The following is a 24,671-nucleotide window of genomic DNA, read 5'->3' on the forward strand; positions in this document are numbered from 1 at the left end:
GTAGTTACGATGTATTTTGTAAGAGCACCGAAATAGAGTTCTATTATTAGTTTTTCACACCCTTTACTCATATACTTTCTTTGCTTTTATTTCATAACAAGTTATTTAAGACAATTTCACTCTTTTAAACGTCCGTCACACGCACGAGGAAGCAAAAGGGGAAAATAAACTCAGCTCTGTCATTCTTGTTGTATCAACCGCACAACAGCCACCACCGCACGTCCGATTGCCGTCTCCGCCGTCTTCCTTGCTGCATCGCCTTGGCCAGTCGCCCAGCTCCGACATCTTGTCGGCAAACCGTTTTTAGTTGAAACTCATCTCGTCCGGTGTAAGCTCATGTTCCATTCTTCTTTTAGTTATACTCATGGCCTTCGTACTTTTAATGCTTGAATTGTTTTGATAAGGAAAATTCATACCATTTAGTTTCGTATAAGAATTGAATGTTGGTAAGTGTTGAAAGGTACTTTTAATGCTTGAATCTCAGCTTGCATCCGTTGTCCTTCCACCATTCGTTGCTTTGTCCTCCTCGGATCGGTGAGATTCTTGAAGTTTTAATGTCCAATTTCAAATGGGGTGAGTGGTCTCTCAAATATTTCTCTCCCATTAGGAAGTAATCATAGAAGTGTTGATACCTTCGCTTACAGATTTAGGTAGTGAGAAAGTTCCATGTGAGAGATTGACCTGACAAAAGCTGTTTTTCTAGTCCATCCTTTTTGGGAGGAGCTGAATTGGATGTGGGAAGTCATTTGGTTAGCGGAAATTAACCTTATTACTCTAGGGCAGAGAGGATTAACCCATAACACTAGAAAATAAATGAAGTCTTACTGTAAAATTGGTTATGGAAGTTTCTTTGAGAAGACAGAAAGTCAATCAAACTAAGCATGGGTTAGATTCAAATGGCTAGTTCCATATCCGTTGTGTGAATGGTGCTATAATAGTGCTTGGTGCCCTAAATTGGCCACATTCATTCATGGTAGGATGGTGGCTTGGTCGAAGTTGTTTCTTAAAAGTTAAAGTTACCTTTTGTCTTTTCCCAACTTGAGAAGATTCCTAACCTGCCTACTTATCTTGAGACTTATATGAATTGTACAAATATGGAATATTTTGACCCCTGTTTTTGTTCATCCGCTACGAGTTGGTTAGAGACAATTGGAATTATCCTCGTCAATAAAATGTATGGTTTTATGCTGTCCGAATGATTTTGTTGGTTGGTTTCTCAAAATTCTCTTAATGTGAAAATGTGAAAATGGAAAGTTTACAATCTTTTAGAATTCAACTTGCAGATTTATTTTAATAATGAACAAAAACAAATAGGGTTGATTATATATCAAAATTGAATCATTACATCAAAGGCTTTGTTGTAAATCTATTGAGTTGATAGATGCGATTCTTTTGTTTTTCTATCTTCGTTTTTGGATTGGGATTTACTACTTTCATTTCCTCGACGAACCTCTTAGTGTTGAGAATTTCAAGTACAATGGTACAGATGGCCTTATAGATAAGCATTCAGACCATAACATTGTATTCTTATTTTCTTTCAGTTATGATGAAGGTGGAGCTGCATAATTCTGTTTGTATTTGTTTATTGTTTGGAATTTCATTGATATTCTACCCTGCAGTTGGCTCTTTCCTTGATGGCATTTCACACTCTAGTAAGGTCAGTCCTGATAATTTATTTCTCATTTCCGTTTTTTCATGTTTCATGTTTCACGTTTCTTATCTTTTCAATTGTATGTTCTGAAAGCATTTAATTTGAAAATAAACTTAGAATACGAGCTAAAGAAGAACTTCATTTGCTTGATTTATGATTATTTTTATTATTATTTTTTCATAAGAAACAAAGATAACATATATTCTCCTTTTGCTTGATTAAGAAACGGAAGAAATTTCTTTTGATCAGAGATTCATAGATTTGAGATCAATTAGATTGGTTACAAATCTGTACAAGAATGTTGCTATGGTGCTAGTTGAAAGACTAAAGTCTTCTTCCTCCCTAATTTATTTTAAGAAAAAAGGCTAGAGTATGTATAACTTTTTACCATTTTGTTGATAAAAAAATGCTTTAATAAAGAAAGGAAACCCTGGACATCTGGTGTTTATTGCTAAGGGAGTAGTAGAAGATTATGTAACTAAGGATGAATATTTTTGAGAAATTATTTCAAATGGTAATAATACTAGTAGACAATGATAAACTTCTATTAGTGTCTATCAATGCCATTTATAGACATTGATAGAATTTATCATTCATAAATTTTGAAATTTTGTTATATTTTGGTTTATTTTGCTATATTCGAAATCAACCAAATATTTTAATTAGATTTAGAATAGAATGATATAATTGTTGGAATTTAATGTATGAGGTGTTGCTAAAGAAAGCCTTGGGGGCATGTAGATTTGTTGGATTACAGATTGTATTTGTGAATCAGGATTAATTACTTCCTTTGGAACTTTAAACTTATCTTCTTGGAATGCTTAACTCAGGATTAGATATCTCCCTTGAGACGCTAAACCTATCTTCTTGATATGCTCAACTCTTTCTCACTCGTCTTCTCCTTGTGATAGACAGTGAATGCTCACTCCTTCTTGCCAGACTTCATTCCTCGCTGCTATGCAGAATGCCTAACTTCTTCAATCAAAACGTCTGCTTCATTGCAACAACTCTTAAACGCAAACACTTCTTCCCATTTTGCCTTCCTTTGAAACGCAACCTTCTCCGCAAAATGTCTCAAAATTGAACTTAGCCAAAATAATCCATTCATCAAGGCTCTTCTTCAACAGAACTCCATTCTGGATCTGGGCCTTCAACTTGTGTGCTTACACCCCTCAACAAAATAGTGTTGCTGAGTGGAAAAATTGTCACCTTTTGGAAGTAACCTGTTTCGTCTAGTTCCCTTCCTTCTTCTCTGTAGGGAGATGATGTTCTTATTGCAGCTTATCTCATCAATAGGATGCCCTCTCGTGCCCTGCATCTCCAAACTCCCTTAGATTGTCTCAAGGAGTTGCATCCCGCTACCTGCCTCACTTATGAGGTTCCACTTAGTGTGTTTGGGTGTACTGCCTATGTTCATAGCTTTGGCCCTAAGCAAATCAAATTCACCCATCGAGCTCCGGCATGTGTTGGGTATCCCCTTCATCAACGGGGCTATAAATGTTTCCTCCCTCTTTCCTGTAAATACTTTATCATTATGGATGTCATCTTTCGTGAGGATCGACCTTTCTTTCCCGTTAGCTTTCTTCAGGGGGAGAATGTGAGTGAAGAGTCTAACTGTTCCTTAGAGTTTACTAGGCCTACCTCTGTTACCTTACCCGACCTCGATCCTCATCCAGAAAGGATTAGGCTGATCAACCGACTCCAGTCCATGACTCTGAACCTCCACGAGATCAAGGTATGGCTAATCCTATTGACTCATAGGTTGACAGTAAAATGAGTAAGAATGGCATATTCAATATTTCTGTTTCTGAAGATATAGGAGAAAAGGACACTATTGGGGAGACTGAGGTCAGAGCAGAAACGAGTGGTAATGAGACTGAACAGGATCATTCGGGTTATCTTGATGAGTATGATCCTTCTCTTAACATTCCTACTGCGCTAAGGAAAGGTACTAGGTCCTACATGAAACACCCCATTTGTAACTTTGTTTCCTATGAGAGTTTATCTCCATAGTTTGGAACCTTCACAGCCAACCTAGACTCTAATATGATACCTAAAAATATCCACAGTGTTTTAGAGTGTCCTGGCTGGAAAACTGCAGTTATGGAAGAGATGAGAGCTCTTGAAAAGAAAAAGACTTGGTAGATCTGTACTCTCCTTAAGAGACCTAAAATTGTGGGATGTAAATGGGTGTTCATACTTAAATACAAGGCAAATGAAACTCTTGACAGGCACAAGGCCAAGTTAGTTGCAAAAGGGTTTACTTAGACCTATGGTGTTGATTACTTTGAAACATTTTCTCTTGTTGCAAAACTAAATACTGTTAGAGTTCTGTTATCTGTTGCTGTGAATAAAGACTGGCCCTTATACCAGCTAGATGTTAAGAACACGTTCTTGAACGGAGACTTGAAAGAGGAAGTTTATATGAGCCCCCTCCATGGTTTGAAGCCTTGTTTAATAATCGGGTTTGCAAACTCCATAAATTCTTGTATGGACTAAAATAGTCACCAAAAGCATGGTTTGATAGCTTTACTACCTTTGTCAAGTTTCAAGGATATATAGTCAGGAGCACTTTGATCACACTTTGTTTATGAAAGTCTCCAAGGCTATGAAGATCGCCATGTTGATATTTTTTTTATCTAGGGATGACATCGCTGAGATCATCCTACTGAAGAAGAAGATGAGTGATGAATTTGAAATTAAAGATTTGGGGAATCTAAAGTATTGCATTTGTGAACTTGTTTTTGCAGAGTGTATAAACGAGAGGCATTTTGATGCTTGGAATATAATTCTGAGTTGTGTCTCAAATATCCTTAACAGTTGCAGCATACAGTAAGGGCTTGTCGATATGTGTTTTCATACTATTGATCAATGTGAACTGGATAAGAGAATCCTCCCCGTTCCAGTATCGTTCGTGAGGGTCTCCCGGTGTAGAATGAGATATCTCCCTTGTCAAAAAACCAAACTTGTGGCCCCCTTCAAGGATTATGTTAATAGATTGGGACTATAAAAAATAGTTTTGACCATTTAATTTCTCCCTTGGAAAATATCCTGTAGATTGTTCCACTGGATTAGACACATAAGAAGAGGACAAAGTAGGGAGCGAGGTTATTGGAATCTCATAATACGTCAGTGAGGTCAAACGAGTGTTAGATGGTGCCCCTAGCGTTGCCTTAATCGTTGCAATTTGCTGTCGGATCATGTCCAGCTGATGTTGAGCGATACCAGGATTCAAACCTTGCTCTTGGCTATGCTGAGGACTCACTCACCTATAAAGTCAAGTGGGCTTGGGGATTTCCAACCTTGGAGCAGCCACTAGGATTTGTGGCTAACTCAGCAGGAGGCGGCACATCCAAACCAGCAGCAAGAAACTGAACAAAAGTCAGTGGCTGGGTAAGTCTTGATGGCACGAGTGTGGCAGTGCATGAATCGATTGGGTGAAAGCGAAAGACGGAGCATACAATGAAGGTGTAGTTGCAAGCAACAACGCGTGAGGGCTTGGCTGGAGAAGGGATGGCGGCGCGTGCAGAATTTGTGCGGCTCAAGGGTTCTGGTTTTCGAAAGATTGCAATTGGGTAGGAAGGCGGCCAATGGGTTCCGAAGACATCGGAACTGCTCATCCAAGGCGGCGCTGATCCTAGCATCAACTGCGGCATTGATGTCGACGGTTGTCCCCTTTGCTTGGGTTCCATCAAGTTTTGATTGACTAGGGTTTCTTCGATTGCCTTCTCTGATATCATATTGAAAGTAGAGATGTAGAACAAACACAGATTTACATGGTACAGGAAAAAAAATCACGATGTCGATATTTCTTATTATTTTCTTATGATAATAAAGGTGCAAGGGAGGAAATATTTATATGCAACACGAGCCTTATTAAAAGAATAAAAAATTAGAACAATGAATCACCACCTTTGGGCTTTCAACATGACTCAAGTTCACTATTTCTAACTATATATATACACATATATATCATACTGTGAGACCCCCAATTATACACACATATGTTAGAAAGGGCAAAAAGGGGAGTTCACCAACAATTAATGAGGGAGAATGAGTGGGAGAAAGAGATCGTGCAGGTGGGCCCCGCTGGGGAGAAAATTGAGGAAGGCTATAAATAGTGATTGATGGGAAATAGGGAGGTAGGTATTTTTTGTCATCTTTAGGTTAAAGAGGGCGACTGTAGCTGTAGAGAGGGTATCCTTGTAAAGGATGCTGGTATGTTTCCTTTGTTATTTCTTTTCTCTGTTATATTTCATACTGTGGCTATAACCTTTTGGCTTATATATAAATAAAGAATCACAAAGTAGTGTCTTTGTCTAGCCATTGTTAGGTGTTTTATTTGATATTGTTGGTTAGAACCCTGACATTTGGTATCAGAGCCCGAAAACTGGAGGTTGTTACGTGACTCATGGCACAACGGCAGATGGAGGAAAGAGTGGAAGGAACTGAGAAGGAGATATTGAGTATGAAGGAAATGTTATTGGAGATGAAAAAGTCTGTGGAAAGAATCTTGAAAGGAAGGATGTTTGACTTTTTCAAGGACTCATGACAAACGAGTTTAGTGGCACGTTTGATTAGAATTCAACAAGACGGCTCCTACAGTGATTATGTGAAGAAAATTTTCATATATTCAGCTCCTCTACCTCACATGGCAGAGAGTGTGTTACGAGATACTTTTCTAACCGGTCTAGAACCCAACCTTCAAGCAGAAGTTATTAGTCGATATCCCCAAACGTTGGAGGATTGTATGAGAGAGGCTCAACTAGTCAATGATCGTATTTTAGCAATGAGATTGACTAAGGCCGATGGGAGGATGATGGAACCAAAGAAAAGAGAAGAGTACGCGGGCAAGCTCCAAGAGGGAATAGACAAAGGTTTCGCGAGGAAGACGGATTTTCCTATGAAACAGGTAACTATACCCATTAAGGGTAATTACCAAAAGAGTGAACCACCTATCAGACGCTTGTCAGACGTAGAGTTCAGGTCCAGACTGGACAAGGGCCTATGTTTCAAATGCAATGAGATATATACACCGGGGCATAGATGTAGAGTGAAGGAAAAAAGGGAATTGTTATTATTCATCATGAATGAAGAAGAGAGTAAAGAAGATGAAGGTAAGACATAAGAGACACCAGGAGAGGTGGTGGAATTAAACCATCTAGATATTACAGAAGGAGAGGAAATTGAATTGAAAACCATCCATTGTATGGCATTGAAGGGAACCATGAAGCTGAAGGGAGTTATAAGGGGCAAGGAAGTTGTGGTATTGGTTGATAGTGGAGCCACCCACAACTTCATACATGAAAGGACAGTAGAGGAAAAGAATATAATCTTGGAAGAAGGTACTCCATTTGCGGTTTTAATTGGAGACGACACCTAATGTACGGGCAAGGGCATATGCAAGAGAGTAAAATTGGAACTACAAGGAATTACTATGGTGGTTGATTTTTTGGCAATTGAGTTGGGAAATGTTGATGTAATCTTAGGGATGCAGTGGCTGGACACAACAGGCACAATGAAAATACATTGGCCGTCCCTAACCATGACCTTTTTGTCGGTAAAGAAGAAGATTGTCCTGAAAGGAGACCCATCCCTCATCCAAGCAGAATGCTCCTTGAAAACAATTGAGAAAACTTGGGAAGAGGAATGTTGGTGATATATAATTAAATTCGCCTTCAACCACGAGCTTAAGCTTTTGGATGAATTGGTGGTTTAATATGGTATCAGAGCAGGTGGTCCAGGGAGGTCCTGTGTTCAAGCCCCTGCATTGTCGTTTCCTCCCCAGTTAAAATCAATTTCCACTTGTTGGGCCTTTCAGATATTTCAAGCCCACAAGTGAGGAGGAGTGTTGGTGATATATAATTAAATTCGCCTTCAACCACGAGCTTAAGCTTTTGGATGAATTGGTGGTTTAATAGGACCAGGGTTTTTTGTTGGAACTCCAGAATTATGAAGTAGAAGCTAATATGGAGTACAGTAGGAAATAAAAGGGGATGAAGAAGATGTTCCAATGATCAAGTTTTTGTTGCAACAATATGCAGACATCTTTGAAGATTCTAAAAGGTTGCCCCCTAAGAGAGAAATAGATCACTGCATCTTGATTCTACCAAATCAAAAACCCATCAATATCAGAACTTACAATATGGCCATGTACAAAAGGAAGAAATTGAGAAGTTGGTTGTGGAAATGCTACAAGCAGGAGTAATCAGACCCAGTCACAGTCCTTACTCCAGCCCTGTTTTATTGGTTAAAAAGAAAGATGGAGGGTGGTGCTTTTGTGTGGACTACCGGAAGCTCAATCAAGTCACCATATCTGATAAATTTCCTATCCGTGTGATAGAAGAATTGCTGGATGAATTACATGGAGCCACGATTTTCACGAAATTGGATTTGAAATCAAGTTACCACCAAATTAGGATGAGGGAGGAAGACATCGAAAAGATTGTGTTCAGAACACACGCGGGCCACTATGAATTCCTTGTCATGCCTTTTGGACTCACAAATGCCACTGGGGAGGAAATTGAGGAAGGCTATAAATAGTGATTGATGGGAAATAGGGAGGTAGGTATTTTTTTGTCATCTTTATGTTAAAGAGGGTGGCTGTAGCCGTAGAGAGGGTATCCTTCTTGTAAAGGGTGCTGGTATGTTTCCTTTGTTATTTCTTTTCTCTCTTATATTTCATATTGTGGCTGTAACCTTTTGGCTTATATATAAATAAAGAATCACAAAGTACTGTCTTTGTTTAGCCATTGTTAGGTGTTTTATTTGATATTGTTGGTTAGAACCCTGACACATACATACACATATATATCGTACATACACATATATACCCTACATACAGTAAGAGTTCAACTATAAGAAATCCACAGCTCAACTATAAGGAAACCCACGATAACCAAGCAAAATAATTTTGTTGTCTCTTGTAAAAGGAAAAAAAGGAAAAAAAGACTGATTTGCCTTTTATCCTCTTTAATAATTCATCGTGTTTACTATTATCTGATGTGTCTTTGTTGGTGCAAAAGGCACTATAACTGTTTTAAAGATTGTTCATCTTGTCAAGCTTATCTTCTTTCTTCTATTCTTACTCTTGTACTTAATTTTCAGGTTGGAAGACATATTATGGAATCCTATTATGAAAAACACGAAAGTTTTATTGATTCACTTTTTGATGATTTCCTGACACGAGATCTTCCCGTCAACATATGCGAAGTTTTACCAAGCGATCTAAATACATTGCTAAGTCTCTCAATTTGGTCAAGAATCAAGGGTGACGGTTCTCACCGTCAACTTTCATCGACCATCAAGTTCAAAATTGAAAAATCCCTGTTTCATGTTCCCACACACCACTGTAAGTTTATAATCATTGAACGACTACCATCGGGAGTTTTTGTTGACCCATTTGAATTGGAACATCTTCTTCATCGAGCTGGTAAATCAGATTTAAATTTCTCTTGTTTCTTTCCATGATTTTTTTCCGTTTTCTAGCCTAAGCAAATGGCATTGTCTTTATGATAAGTTCAACCCTTTTCTTGTACTGTTTTCTTCTTTTGTCAGTATTTAGTGATGTAGCTGTTTTTGGAGATACAAATTTGGAATTGCCTTCAGTCCTCTCCAACATTTCTGTTGTCGAGGTTCACAAGGACATTGGTCTCAATATCTTGTCACACAACAAGAATCTGATTGATTTCACCGTTGATCTGCCTTTACATTCACGATATCCAGTAAGCCTGAAATATCTTTTAGAATACTGACCTAGGTGATTTTGGTTTTTATCAAGTTTATTATGAATAATCTGGGATCATGGATGTAATGGAATTTGAAAACTTCTTACTGTAAACTTAGCTTATATTAACATTGGATAAAGTATTCATGTCTCATGCTCCAACACTCATGAAGCGCGTTAGATTTTTCCAGGATTGAGTGCGCATTCTTTGAATTCATATCAAATTCTTGACAAGTACAATAAACAGATGTCAACGCTTTGAATATTTTCTGAGCAAATGTTTGGAGTGCAAAGACATAATGCATAGCGGTTATTGACGTTGAATTTTTTTTTCATAATGTGTTGATGTTTTAAGATTGTTTCACCACAAACCGTTCATTTTATTCACTTAAAATTGGTTAGTAATTAAATTTTCCTGCTGTTTTGCAGCGATTGGATGAAAGTGGTTACGTGGAAGTTAGACTGAAGGCTCCAGACTTGTTTTTGCAGTGTAGTATACAGGAAAAACCACACAATAGGACCTGTTTTTTTAGGTTGGAAACTGATGATGAAGAGGCAGATCTTACATGGTCGATACCAGCAGGTAAACGATCTGATGCTGGAGTTGTTAGCGCTATTACTTTTGTTTCTGCTTTGTTATCAGTACTATGCATTGTATTTTCTACACAAGTTAGACAACCCAAAGTTTTGAAGCAATGTTAACTGATTCAACAATTCTTCTTCTTTTCAAGAGTACGTTTAGTCTTGAGCCTGCTCAAGAGGTGTAACATTTTGGTTGGGATACAAATTTTGGTTCACGTGGTTTGAAGGAAGTTAAAATTTATTTACTATGATTTAAAAATGGTTGGGATACAAATTTGGTTCTTATGGTTCGAAGAAAGTTAGAATTCAGTTATTATGATTTAAAAGTTAGCACACGACGTAAAGGTTTGATAAAAAGCACCGTATTTATGAGTTGTAATAAATTTTAAGGACAAATGATGTTTTACCAAACAATTAGGATAAAATTCTTGAAATGTTTACAAGGGTTTTGTCAAATCATAGGGAGTTTTAATAAGAAGATTATTTATGTAGTTTTGATAAGGAGAGCTATGAAGAATAACTAAAAAGAAAAGACTTCAATGATATATGGCCAACGCACTTTGTTTTGAAAGTTTAAGGAGCTATTTGGGATGCTAAGTTGAGATAAATGTTTGAAGTTTATATGTTTGTGGAGTTCATATGTCAGGAGTATTTGGTGCAACTTTTTGAATTCTAAATAATCTATTTTCTTTTACCATTGTTTTGTTTTAAAAAAAGATTATTCAATAATTCTACCGATTTTTATTTGAATTAAAGATGAACACTATTTTTGCAAGAACTCAAATAAAATGTAAAAAAACAGACAAAAACTTTTAAATCCTTATTTTTCTTAAGGAACTCCATCTTTTGTTTTTGCTTGCATTCAATTTTTTGAAATTTGGAGGATTGGGGAAGAAAGCGTATCTTCATTTTTACTGATTGGCCGCCAGATGTGACTATTGTTGCAGTTGATCGTTGGAGGTGGTCTTTGTTTTTCTTGATTGTCTAAGGTGGATGTCGTTGGTATTAATTCTTAGAGGTGGTTGTCATTGAAATTTATTTTTTGTAGGTGATGAAGTTTGAGAAATATTTACTATGTTGATCAAATCACAACTTCCAATTTTCTTTAGAAGTATTTCAAGCGTATGTTTTCTGGGAGGAAAAATTGATATCATATTTGAAAATCTCTTCATTATAGTAAAAAGGAAAAGGTAAAACTTGTTGGTTCTACATTTGAAAAATCTGCATTAGCACATGGTTGAGACATTTATTGTCGAAATGGAGAAGTGAAAATCTTGCAGCACTCATGGAATGAAATAAAGGTGCTAGTGAGAAGATGTTTTGTTCGCAAGTGTTTTCACAAATTTCAAGCTTCAAGGGAAGGGAGCAAAAGTGTAGAAACTGACTAGGTGTTGTTACTACTTGGGGAGGTTAGCATATGTGAGGGAGAGGAAGCTACCATTAACAGATTCTACAATGGACTTAATGAGCAAATTGTTGATATGCTTCCTGACTAAGAAGAAATTTGACCTTGTGAGGTCTTGGAAAAAATGGTGCACGTTACCATCAATGTAGAGAGGCTACTCTAATGGAAATTTTCATGGTACACTAAATCTAAGCTCAATTTTAATGCCACCACTAGTAAGGAGAAACATAATAATGTTGTGTCAATGCATGATTATAATGTTTTATTTAGTAAATCATTAGATTGAAAGGACTCTTATGTCTGTAATTTTGACACTATACTTGAACCACTTATTACTAGAGAAGCATGTGGTAATGGTAGTGGAGTAGAGAAAGTAGATGGTAGTGACTTGAAACTGACATACTTTGTATTGACATTTCTAGTTCATTAGAGTTCAAAGTAACATTTGATTTGATTTTACATTTGTATCATTACTTTAAAGAGAAGAAAAACTTGTTGTGTGCTAGTTGGAAGAGTACAAAAGGCATGAGACTGAGATGAAAGCAATAGAAATAAACGAAGAAGAAAGAAAAGTGTGCAGACATTGATGAGAGAAAAAAATGTGAGTTGGTAGATTCGTGAGAATGACAAAGGAGTTTGTTTTCATACAGGTGAACTTCCACCAAGTTTGCCTAGTTTTTTTTTTTAAGATTTTAAAGGACGTTAAAACTTTAATTATTAAGTGAAGCTCAATGATTGCGTCTACTTCTTTTATGGTCACAATTGGAATGAGAGTTGGACGAGTTACTATTTTTTCCAAAGAAATTCAAGGAATTGTGAAGCTAGCTTTGAGATCTCATGACTACTGTAACATCACGGACCAACCAAAATTTGAAATTTGGATTTCCGACATTCTCTCTACGATCTAGCAACATTATTCTTACTTTTTTTAAAAGCTTATTAAAGTGGAAGTTGTCCCTACAAATCAATACGAGTCTTTTCAACATGTCTTGTCCTCATTCCTAAAAGACATAGAATTATTCCGAGCTAAGCAAGCTTAATTTTGAAGTTACTATGATTGAGCTACCGAAAAGAAAGGTGCACCTTATTGGTATATGTATTAATTTTAAATTCTTTTCAAATCTTTTTTAACTTTGCTTTCAAGTCATTCTTATTCAGATATGATATCGATTCATTAATATCCCTCTTAAACTCAAGGCGTTACAACTATAAAGTTGCTTTACAATGGAGACCATCCAATATGAGTTAAGAAATTGACACAATTTTCTTTCCATGACTTCAAGAGAAGAGTGCTTTGCAAGGCTATGATTTGAATTTGATGACGAATCCTTCAAAAAGGAGAGGATGATATATAAACCAACCAAACATCAAAATATTAGTTAGATTTTGTTTAATAATTTTGATGTAATTACAAGATCTTTCAATTTTATCATTTTTAATTATAACATAAGTAGAGTTAATTTAGTCTTTTTATGATGCATTAAAGTTTGTTTGGGAGATTATTTAAGTCTTGTTATTAGGGTGTTTTGAATAATGGGATAAGTTTAAAAAAGAATTGGGAGAATGGGGTGAGTTAAAATATGACAAAAAAAAAAAATCTCATTTACCTAAATATTTTAAAACTCACCCCATTTCCCATTTTTTAAAAATTACCCCATTATTGTTTTAATTAGATCATTATGAATCAAATGTAGCATTTACGCTTCTTCAAGTTTAGCCAAGAGAGCTTCTTGAGTTTTGCCATCCATGTATTGAACTCCATGCCAAGAACATTCAAGTCGGATTGATTATCCTATCTTATTGGTGTGTAAATCTTGGGTAAGAAATTTGTTCTTCTCTAATATATTTGATCTTAAGACAATTCGTATCTAACTCAATCCTTAGGGTTGAAATCATATTGATTGAGATGTAGGGGTTCTCATCCCAAAAGGGTTTCTAATTTAGAGACGTTTCATCTATACATTCTCAAGAGTTTGGTGAAGAGAGTGTGTGACTCGCTAGCTTCATTATTCGACGTTAATTAAATAACTCAATTCCAATCATTTTAGTAATATTCACGATTAAAGTTTTCCAATTTATTGAGAAAGACTTCTATTTTTATAATTTAGTATTTCAAACATAGAATTTCTAACACACCAAATTAATTGTAGACTTCAGGAATCAAGGTAGCTCTACCAACATTTTTGAAGGAGTAAGATATATATTTTTAAATATTACTTAACAAATTGATCTATTGATTTAAGACTAAAGGTTTAATTTGGATGATGACAAATTTTTATTTAAATCGATAAAATAGCAAAATAAAAAAATATGAAAAAAAGTTGGTGAAACAATATTTAAATATCATACCTAAGTGAAAAAATTGAATCCTAAATACAATTATTCAATAAATCACAAATACCTTATAATTAAAATAAAACTCCCAACACACAATTAACACCTATCAAAATTCTAATTTTTCCCCGAAACTTGAAACTTAAAACTTATCGCTATAAAAGCTTCACAAAATTTCTACAGTTGTTTCATATCTTCTTCAAATCATGCGCGTTCAGGCATTCAAACGTTGTCAATCTCTTCACATCTTTCAAACCTTTCAAACACTTAAGGCATTTAAACATTGAGGGAAAGAGGGTCACCGAACAATACTTTCTTGAAACCCTTGAAACTCTTTAAAGGCGAAAATATTTCCAGCTTTCCTATCTTATGCCTCCGTAGATTCCATCGATTAATACTCTTGAAACCCTTCGTCCCCTTCAAACCTTCAAATTCTTCCATCAATTGCAAAAACGATTGAGTCTTCATTCATTTAGCGCAAATCAAGTGATTTTCTTCTTTGCTGGCTATCTTTTCTTCAAATTAAACAATTTCAAATTCAGATGAGCTTGTTCGTTGACGCAAATGTTTGTTTTCGTAGTTACTATTCTTTTTGAGCTTTGATTCTTACGAAAATTCATTCTCTACCCCATTATACTTGTCATTGGTGGCATGTACAACAATATTAGCTGAAAATCGTTCATGCTTATCAAAGCATTAAGAGGATCTCTGAAATTTTGCCAAGAGTGAAAAAAGAGAAGGGGGAAGAAGAAATATTGTTCCAATCACTAAAGTTTGTCGACTCAATTTGTCATTTAGATCACTACCAATGAACTACATGTAATCTCTTATCAATTTTGTGCCACCAAAACCTCACTAAAAGATTCCACACAAATATAAACTTTAATTTCAAATTTTTGTTACAGATTCATACAGTTAGTTTCCCAACTTTTAAAATTTTTGGATTGAAGTTTAGGGTTTCAATTTCTATTATTTTAATGTAAAATTATCAATAGATCAATGAATTTTTTTCAAAAACATTAAATTTATAAACAATTTATTAAAAATTAAACTAAAAATTGAGAGAGCGGCTAAAATATAAAATCCAAAGTTTTGGAATCTTTGAGATACTATTGAAAGTTTTTCGAGCCTCAAGGTTGATAGTTATGATTTTTTTCGATTGTTAAAATTACTTTTTAACTTATATGTGATAAAATGTAAATTTAGTCAATACATTAGTAAAGTGTGAGTTTTCGACAAAAAAAAAAAAACTTAATTAATATATGAATGTATATTAGTAACTAGGAGATCGATGATTTGAAACTTTCTAATCACGTTGTTTTCAAAATGCATAAGTTCCTATAATACTCATACTTCGTTTCGATTACTTATAGTAAAATGCATGGTTAGGGTATTGGAATCTAACTCATGGAAATTTACTATATTTCTAAATATATTCATAGTCATTCTTCAATATTTAATCATCCATAATAAGTTAATTGTAAAAGAAAAATGCTTAAAAAAGTGTTAGTCTCTAATGTTTAAGAAGTACTTTTAATTAAATCTTTTATATTTTAACAATTTTTAATTTAATTAAATCTTTTATATTTTAACAATTTTCAATTTATATCTTTTTAAGATTGGTGATTTGTTAAAATTGAGTTATGGTCAGTGATTAACTTACAGCATATAATGTTTAATGAATGGAGAGGGCAAAAAGGTCATTTAAGGAATTATAATAAGGCATAATGGATGTTGAAAAAGAAATCAACATACTGGATAAGGTCAATAGACGAAAAAGTTATATATGATGAGGTGAAGAAAAAAGAAGAAAACCCGATGAAAATGGTATAGTACTATATGATTGACAATGTTTGTTATAATTAGTAACTTTTAAGAATTGTGCATTCTAATTACAGAGTATTTGTGAACTCTGATTACATGAAAACAAATTTATTATCCAACTACAAAAAGTATTATCTTGACTCATACATGTGTCTGCTAAAATCACAAAACGTGTCGAAAATGTCTATCCCGATGTAGAAAGCCACGTTGGGGAGAGTGATGGCAATACTGTGTTGAAAGAGGCAAAAATCGACACACAAACAGGATGACGTCGACAATACCTTTTGTTTGACGCAGGCTTCGTCGATTGATATAATAAGTCGAAAAAAAGTCATGTCCGACATTCGGTAAATGCGTCAGCAATAGGGTATTGCTGATATCGACAATAGGCCACACTCAACGAGGAGCCAGAGGAGATTGGCCCGATGGGGCATCGGTATAGGCGCCCATTCCCGACGCCTTTGGTGCGTTAAACTTTTTTAATAATATTTTTAAATTTATTATTATTTAATGTTTTTGCTATTGGGTTCGAATTGATTTTAATTCAATCAAACTTTAAAAATAATTAACGTAAAATTAATTCAAATATTAAAAAAAAAAAGTACATATTTATTGTATGAATAATAAAAACTAAAATTATACAAATTAGTTCCTTTATATATTTAATGGTTAATAATGACGTTTCTTTTTAATTTATAATAACTTTGGTGATTTTATATTTAACTAAATTAAAAAGGTTTTCAAAAACCCAAAAATTTTCATAGCTTATTTAAATCTCTCCTACGAAATATATAAACGTTCATCCTTGCATTTTTTTCTACAAGGAGTTGAGAGAGAGAAAGAAAATAAAATGTTAAATAAAAAGTTTAAAAAATGTTATAAAACCTTAGCTTATGTGAAAAGAACAAATCAAATAACATTTTGCTAATATTTTAGGCCAAATCATTAAATAATCCCTTTCAATTTTTTAAAAAGAAATTCCAATAAGATAAATCAATCCATTATAGTTGTAGTTTAATTTGGAGAAGAAACTGATATTATAGGAGTTTCGTGTGCATATAATAATAATTGGGCATGGTCAACATTACACACATTTTGGAACTTTTTGTTCATTAAATTATCAAAAGTTGGATGGTCAGTTCCTATAATTGATTGTCTTTGACTTCAACATTTCTATTCTAATAAAACCCCTTAAATTTAGTTTATTTAATTTCAAAAGTTTGAATTTTGTTTTATAATAATCTTTAATTATAAGTGTTTTATTAAAATCATAATGACTGAATTTTATTCATAAATTATGAAGAAGAAAGGAAATAGATTGGGGAAGGAGAAGAAGAGGGGGTATCGTGGGTATGGAGAGAAAAAGATAATTTGGGGGAAAAAAAAGAAAGGAGGAAATAGATTTTTTTAAAAAAGAGAAAAAGTACATATTTAACCTTATTTTTTAGAATATTTTGGTAGGTTTTATTTTAAACTAAGTAAGATTCTTTTTCAGAGTTTTATTTTAACTTTTGAAAATTTAAAATTGTTTTCAACGGCTTTATTTTATCATTTGAAAAAAGATTTGTTTCTAGAGTTTTATTTTACGTTTGATAAAAAGGTTAGATCTTTGTTTAGAGTTTTATTTAACGTTTGGAAAATGCATGATTTTTTTTTTAATGTTTTATTAAACTTTTTTTAAAAAATATTGAAGATTTTTTTAAAACCTTCATGACAAAAATTATAGGTCTTTTAAAAAATATAGCAAAGCCAAAGATCAATTTCAAAAAAAAAAAAATTTGTTCAGAAACGAAAATTTTCCTAAAATTTACACATTCAAATATTATTAACGAAGTTATTTTTTTCTTTTTCAAATTTTGTTAATGTTCATAAACCTCTCATAAATGTATATTTCTTTCCAAGATTATTTTTATCTTTCGATAAAAGGTATATGTTATTGGGAATTTTTTCTAACACCTTCGATCAAATAAGGTTTTTATTATTCTTTATAAAAAATATATACTCCTCAAATGTTTTTCCTAAACCTCCGATGAATTTATATTTTTTCGACAGTCGAAATACGTCCACTTTCTTGTGGTGTGTTAATTAACTTATTTTTGGATTTTTTTCAATTATTTTTTAAAAAGTAAAAATAATGGAGAGCTCGGAAAAGGAATGCACTATTTTTATCTCTGCCTCTCTTTTTTCCAATAAAATATTAATCACATGACATCTCATGTTTTTGACTTTTTCTTTTAAAAAAATGAAAAACTTAGAAATAGTAATATGAACATAATATCAAATTTCAAAACATGGCCCTTCATATATCTTATACAACCACTTCAAATTATTTACTTATTAATTTGAGGCTAAACCACTTTAAGTTATATACCTCCCATTCAAACTCTAAATCTACGATAACTCATCAAATCAAACAAACTAAATCATATGGAGATCAAAGCCAAATTCATTTCTCCTTCATCATTTTCATTCCCAATATCATTGATCCAAATCTTTGCAATAGGCAGCTGCCTAGTAATAATTACATCCAAAGCTTATGCTAATTATCCAAACATCAATACAGACCAATCAGCCCTTGTTGCTCTAAAATCCCACATCACAAATGACCCATTTGGCATTACAACAAACAATTGGTCAACAACAACCTCAGTTTGCAATTGGGTTGGCATAGAATGTGGTAGAAAACACAATAGAGTGACAATTTTGAATTTTTCTTTTATGGGTCTTACTGCTTCATTTCCTCCTGAACTGGGAGCTCTGTCTTTCCTCACTTACATTACCATAAAAAACAATAGCTTTCATGGTCCATTGCCTATTGAGATACTCAATTTGCCTCGCTTGAAAGTGTTTGATATTGGAAATAATGAGTTTAGTGGAGAAATTCCGGCGTGGTTGGGGAAACTGCCTAGAATAGAAAGATTGTTGCTTTATGGTAATCGTTTCTATGATTCCATTCCTGTATCCATTTTCAACTTGACTTCTCTACTCACCCTTAGCCTTCAAAATAATCAGCTTTCGGGTAAGTTCCCAAGTTCTTCTCGGTTCCACGAGTTCTCTAAAAAGTGTGTTATTTTCAAAAGTTGAAAACAAAAAATGGTAATTTTGGACAATTTTCTTGCAAACAACTATGTTAAATCTTTAGTATATTTAAACAACCCTACGTATAACGTGTTAGAAGAGTTCAAAATGATTAACATTTTTATTTAACAGGAGGAATACCAAGAGAAGTTGGAAACATGACTATACTTGAAGATTTATTTCTTGATGGGAATCAGCTCACAGGTATTATCTTAGATTAGTTTAGGAGAGGATCAACTCATGTGGAAAACAATTAATTAATCACGCATTATTAAATAATCTAAATGAATAGTTAATTTGGATTTTTGGATCGTCAGAAATCCCATCGGAGATCGGAAAACTTGGAAGATTGAAGAGATTGAACTTGGAGAGTAATTTAATCTCAGGCCCAGTTCCAGGGGGGATCTTCAACCTTTCGTCTCTCATCGCATTGGATCTAACAAGAAATAACTTCACCGGGGGGTTACCGGACGACATTTGTGAAAATCTTCCGGCGTTGAAAGGCTTGTATTTGTCCGTTAACCACCTCTCCGGCAGACTTCCGTCGACGCTGTGGCGGTGTGAAAACATTGTGGATGTAGGAATGGCAGACAATGAGTTTACAGGAAGTATACCCACAAATTTTGGGAACTTGACTTGGGCGAAGCAGATCGTACTCTGGGGTAACTATTTGTCAGGTACCATTCCAATCAAAGCTTGCAAGTATATGGATTACATTCAACGCATATATAACAATATTTCATGTACTAAATATTTTTAAAATTGCAAATACCTCAATTTTGCATGTGATGGACCATCTAAGAGCCTATGATAGTCTATCGCTAGACTTTTGGCTAAATTTTTCAAAAATGTTATTTCACATTTGTTATTACCCTCATTTCAAACCCCCACCACCACAACACAAATTATGATTAAGGAAGGAAGGGGCGTTCAAAAAATAATTGATCACCCAAAAACAAGGATTTGGTTATCCACCTATTTGATGGTTTGAGAGTTTGTTCCTGAGTTTATCTAAATAACTCAAATCAATTCAACTTAAATTTTTTACTAATTTAAAATAATATCATAACTTCTTTTAAATATAAAAAAATAAGTAAATTATTGCAAAAGAAAAAAAATTACTTTTGGAGTATTTGTGACAAGTATAAAATAGTAACCAAAAGCTAAAGTGAATTTATCTCAATAATAACAAAATTAATTTTTAAGTATTTTTTTAGTATAACATTCGTGGAGATGAGGATCGAACTTTCCAGTTCTAAGATAAAAGATCATGTCAATTACTTGTTTTCGCAAGTAATTTTAATTTAATCATTACATATATTAGTCTTAGTTAAAAAATTTAGTTAGCTTCTTAGAGAAAACGTGCTTTTGGTATTTAAACTTTGAAATTTATATATATCTAGTTTCTAAAATTTCAAATGAGACATTCCAGTCCCTCAAGCTTATAAAATAATGCTAAAGGGTCTAATTTAGTTTAAGAAAAATATATACAGATCATTATCTACTAATTTGGATCAACTGACACCTTATGAGATTTTCTGGAAGCAAAAGTCATGCCAAGTGTCTTTAAAACAAATTCTTTTGTTAAGTATAGTAATCTGTAGAAATGAACTAAAATCAGCCTACAAATACCAAAGTGAACATGTAGATGTATATAAAGTATTTAAACCTAAACAGGTTAATTAATAATAATAAGACGTTTGGTTTGATTCCATTGTGTATGAGGTTATAAGAATTTGAAGTTCACATTTGAGACATAACTTTTTTATTTCAAACTATGACTAGAACAAGTCATTCTAAGATTATAAATATAATATAGTAGCAAAAAGATAAAGAATAATTGATATGTATTTATTCTAACGTACAAGATTCAAGGTTGTCTCTATAATTGACATATGTTTTTATGTAACAAATGCTACAATATAATAGTGTAATGAAACAAGCAAATAATATTTGTTTGAATGCATGCAACAGGTGAAATTCCTAAGGAGTTTGGTAATCTTCCAAACCTAGAGACATTGGTGCTGCAAGAGAATCTTTTGAATGGCACAATACCATCAACAATCTTCAACCTTACAAAACTAAGAATTATGTCACTATTTCGAAACCAACTTTCTGGAACTCTCCCACCAAATCTTGGCACTAACCTTCCAAATCTTGTCATGCTCTTTCTTGGTGAAAACGAACTCACAGGATCCATTCCTGAATCCATCTCCAATGCTTCCATGCTTTCAAAATTTGATCTTTCACAAAACCTCTTTTCTGGACCCATTTCCCCTGCTCTTGGCAACTGTCCAAGCCTCCAATGGCTCAATTTGATGAACAACAACTTTTCCACTGAAGAATCTTCTTCTAGAACAAGCATCTTCAACTTTCTAGCCAATTTAACCACATTGGTAAGGCTAGAGTTGTCATATAATCCTCTAGAAATCTTCTTCCCAAATTCCATTGGGAACTTCTCTGCTTCTGTAGAATATCTTTCAATGGCAGATGTTGGAATCATGGGTCATATTCCTGCAGATATTGGTAACTTAAGAACACTGACAGTTCTTATATTAGATGACAATGGAATTAATGGAACTGTTCCACCTTCCATCGGAAAACTAAAACAACTTCAGGGTTTATATCTTCGTAACAATTACTTAGAAGGAAACATTCCCATTGAGTTATGTCAGCTAGATAATTTGTTTGAGTTGTTTTTGGATAATAATAGCCTTTCTGGAGCATTACCTGCTTGCTTTGAGAATCTCTCATATTTAAAAACTTTATCTTTAGGCTTTAATAACTTCAATTCTACAGTGCCTTCTTCTTTGTTCAAACTTTCTAATATCTTGAGCTTGAACCTTTCATCAAATCTTCTTACTGGATCTCTCCCAATTGATATTGGGAATGTAAAGCTTATGTTAGATTTGGATGTCTCAAAGAATCAACTTTCTGGTCAAATCCCAAGTAGCATTGGAGACCTTACAAATTTGATTGGTCTCTCATTATCAAGGAATGAGCTCGAAGGATCTATTCCTAATTCATTTGGGAATTTGGTTAGTTTGAGAGTTTTGGACTTGTCCAACAATAACTTAACAGGAGTAATTCCAAAGTCTTTGGAGAAGCTTTCTCTTCTTGAGCATTTTAATGTCTCATTTAATCAATTAGTAGGAGAAATTCCAGATGGGGGTCCTTTTTCTAACCTCTCAGCTCAGTCATTCATGTCAAATCCTGGACTTTGTGCTGATTCTTCTAAATTTCAAGTTCAACCTTGCACAAGAAACTTATCTCAAGACTCAAAGAAGAAATCAAATAAACTGGTAATTATCCTTGTACCTACCTTGTTAGGCACATTCTTAATTGTACTTGTACTACTTTTCTTGGCATTCAGAGGGAAGAGAAAGAAAGAACAAGTACTGAAGGATGTCCCATTACCTCATCAACCCACTTTGCGAAGAATCACATACCAAGAACTTTCACAAGCAACAGAAGGATTTAGTGAAAAGAACCTAATAGGTCAAGGGAACTTTGGGTCAGTTTACAAGGCAACACTCTCAGATGGAACAATTGCTGCTGTGAAGGTATTCAATTTGCTGAGTGAAAATGCACATAAGAGCTTTGAAATAGAGTGTGAGATATTGTGCAATGTTCGTCATAGAAACCTTGTAAAAGTTATAACAAGCTGCAGCAATATGGATTTCAAAGCATTGGTATTAGAATTCATGCCAAAGGGTAGTCTTGAGATATGGTTAAATCATTATGAGTATCATTGCAACTTGAATACGGTTGAGAGATTGAATGTCATGATAGATGTAGCTTTAGCTCTTGAGTATCTTCATTATGGATTTGGAGAACCTATAGTTCATTGTGATCTGAAGCCTAGCAATATACTGTTGGATGAAGATATGGTTGCATACGTGACAGATTTTGGGATTTCGAAACTCTTGGGTGGAGGAGACTCTATAACCCAAACTATGACCCTTGCAACTGTGGGATACATGGCCCCAGGTGAGTCTGTTCTCTTTCACTAAAGGATATTAGTTCTCTTTTACTAAAACATAGTTATAACAGCAGTTTTAAAAATAAATAATTAAGCCTATAACAACATTTCAAAAAATTGTAAATATAGCCAAGTCTATTAATGATAGACTAATATTTGTAACATGGTCTATCGGTGATAGACTTTGACGTATTTTGTTATATTTGCAATTTTTAAAAAATGTTGTTGTATATGCTAATATTTTTAATCTAATTGTTATATTTGTAACTACCTCTTTACTAAACTTGAATTCGATCAAATTATATTTGCAAATGTATAACATGATTAGTTTAGTTTTGTTGGAATTTTTTTGAATTTGTTATATATTTGGCACTTTGGATGAGTTTTTTTTTTTTTTTTGTATCGATGATAAATTTCAAATAATATAAGCTCTAATCATTGATAGTGTCTATCGGTGGCATCTCATTTCACTGGCAAAGTTTACTCATGATGGAGTTATCAACGATAAAACCTTTAATACTTGATATAAATATTGATAAAAGTATATCATTTATTACTACCAATAGAAAAATCTACCAATGATAGACTCTTATAATTGATAGGACATATTTAAATTTGCTATATTTGTAATTTTGAAAGTTATTCTATCTATCTGTGAACATAACAAACACACTGTTAGTAAATCATGCAAATCTTTGTATCGCTTTTTTCTTGTCCTTTGCTCTTTGCATTCGATTTTGTCTATGTCATAACAAATTTAAAGCAACGGTTCTGTTTTTTGCATTGGCTATTGCAAGCAGAGTTAGGATTGGATGGGATTGTCTCAAGAAGAGGTGATATCTATAGCTATGGTGTTTTGCTTATGGAAACATTCACAAGAAAGAAGCCTACAGACCAAATGTTTTGTGGGGGAGAAATGAGCTTAAGAGAATGGGTGGCCAAATCATATCCTCACTCAATAACTGATGTTTTTGAAGATTCTGCTTTGCTTACAAAGAATGATGAAACTTTGAAGCATAGGACTGAAATTGAATGTCTGACATCTATTATATCATTGGCCTTGTCTTGCACAGTGGAATCGCCAGAGAAGAGACCAAGTGCCAAACATGTTCTTGACTCACTCAACAACATCAAGACAGCTTTTATGAAATATGAAAGATCCTAGGGTTGGATATTGATCCCTATTTTCAATAATCTTCAACCTATGGGAATAAGGGATAGTTTGGATTTGGATTGTTTTTGTTTATAAAGTGCTTTAGTCACATGTTTGGATTTTGCTCTATTTATTTGATTTTTAAAAAGAAGTTCAAACTATTTTTCATGAATAAAACATAATTAAATAAATTAAGTTAGGTAGGAAGTCCTACTTTGAAGTGAATGAGATGGGTTTTTTTTTCCTAAAAAAAAAACTAGTTGTTTAGTTGTTTCTTTGTTAAATAGTAATTTTCATCTAAATTATTTTAACCACTAAAGTACGTTAACCCTTGAGTTGGAGTTTATCAATGATATACTTTCATCGAAGTGCCAACAAAGTTATCTCACCCACGACTAGGCCAACACTGACCATGGTGACCACTTTGGCTTATAGCTCCTAAAAGTGGCTTCTCTATGACTTTTAAGTTGTGGGTGTAGTTGGGAGTGCTTCCACTTCGAGTCTTTTGCTTTATAATTGGTTGTTGTGTTATGTCCAACATTCCGTCTAACTAGTGAATTGAAAAGTTTGTCTGTGAATTAAGATAGTGATATGATAAATTGCCTTTCAAAATTGAACTAAAATGTTATTTGATTTGATATTTTAAAATAAGGTTGGTAACCTTTTTTTAATATTTCTTTTTCTACCTCTCTCTCATCCCTTACCTTGTTTCTTTTCTCCCAAACTTCCTTCCTCCTCCTATGATTTTTATAGAACTCACATTTTCACTTTCGACCATAACAAATAAGTTGTTTTCAAATGTAGAACAAATTAAATGCGGAGGGAGGGAGGAAGAGAGAATCCAAACAAACATGAGCTATAAAAGAAAAAAAAAAATCTATAAAAAAGTTAGGTGACACCAGAAAAAGGGTTTTGAAAGGTTTGTTCAGAAAGAGT

The 24,671-nt window shown here is 33.7% G+C and overlaps 2 protein-coding genes across 3 annotated transcripts; both read left to right on the top strand.

The window, feature by feature from the left end:
• The first annotated feature begins 88 nt into the window (after positions 1–88).
• Positions 89–10,229, top strand: LOC105434416 (phosphatidylinositol-glycan biosynthesis class X protein). 2 transcript variants are annotated; one of them, XM_011659324.2, is made up of 6 exons: positions 89–328; positions 485–573; positions 1,542–1,657; positions 8,759–9,083; positions 9,209–9,375; positions 9,807–10,229. In XM_011659324.2, the coding sequence occupies exons 2-6, from the start codon at positions 555–557 to the stop codon at positions 10,077–10,079; spliced, it is 900 nt and encodes a 299-aa protein (XP_011657626.2). In that variant the 5' UTR covers positions 89–328; positions 485–554; the 3' UTR covers positions 10,080–10,229. The 2 variants fall into 2 exon arrangements, with proteins under 2 accessions (XP_011657626.2, XP_031736304.1); XM_031880444.1 differs by lacking the exon at positions 485–573 and having other exon boundaries at positions 93–328.
• A 7,681-nt stretch (positions 10,230–17,910) lies between these two features.
• LOC101208505 (probable LRR receptor-like serine/threonine-protein kinase At3g47570) lies at positions 17,911–23,960 on the top strand. Its single transcript, XM_004150176.3, has 5 exons — positions 17,911–18,541; positions 18,733–18,804; positions 18,918–19,277; positions 20,575–22,590; positions 23,383–23,960. Exons 1-5 carry the CDS (start codon positions 17,950–17,952, stop codon positions 23,745–23,747), a joined length of 3,405 nt encoding a protein of 1,134 aa, XP_004150224.2. The 5' UTR covers positions 17,911–17,949; the 3' UTR covers positions 23,748–23,960.
• The last annotated feature ends 711 nt before the right edge of the window (positions 23,961–24,671 follow it).

This window comes from Cucumis sativus, chromosome 1, assembly GCF_000004075.3.
Source record: "Cucumis sativus cultivar 9930 chromosome 1, Cucumber_9930_V3, whole genome shotgun sequence".
Classification (NCBI taxonomy): Eukaryota; Viridiplantae; Streptophyta; class Magnoliopsida; order Cucurbitales; family Cucurbitaceae; genus Cucumis; species Cucumis sativus.

Bases quoted from the DNA above. Each gene is read 5' to 3' on its own strand.
- LOC105434416 (XM_011659324.2), top strand. The intron at 1,658-8,758 runs GTCAGTCCTGAT...CTTAATTTTCAG, and splicing joins GCATTTCACACTCTAGTAAG to GTTGGAAGACATATTATGGA. The intron at 9,084-9,208 runs GTAAATCAGATT...TTCTTTTGTCAG, and splicing joins ACATCTTCTTCATCGAGCTG to TATTTAGTGATGTAGCTGTT.
- LOC101208505 (XM_004150176.3), top strand. From the start codon at position 17,950: ATGGAGATCAAAGCCAAATTCATTTCTCCTTCATCATTTTCATTCCCA. The intron at 18,542-18,732 runs GTAAGTTCCCAA...TTTATTTAACAG, and splicing joins TCAAAATAATCAGCTTTCGG to GAGGAATACCAAGAGAAGTT. The intron at 22,591-23,382 runs GTGAGTCTGTTC...TATTGCAAGCAG, and splicing joins TGTGGGATACATGGCCCCAG to AGTTAGGATTGGATGGGATT.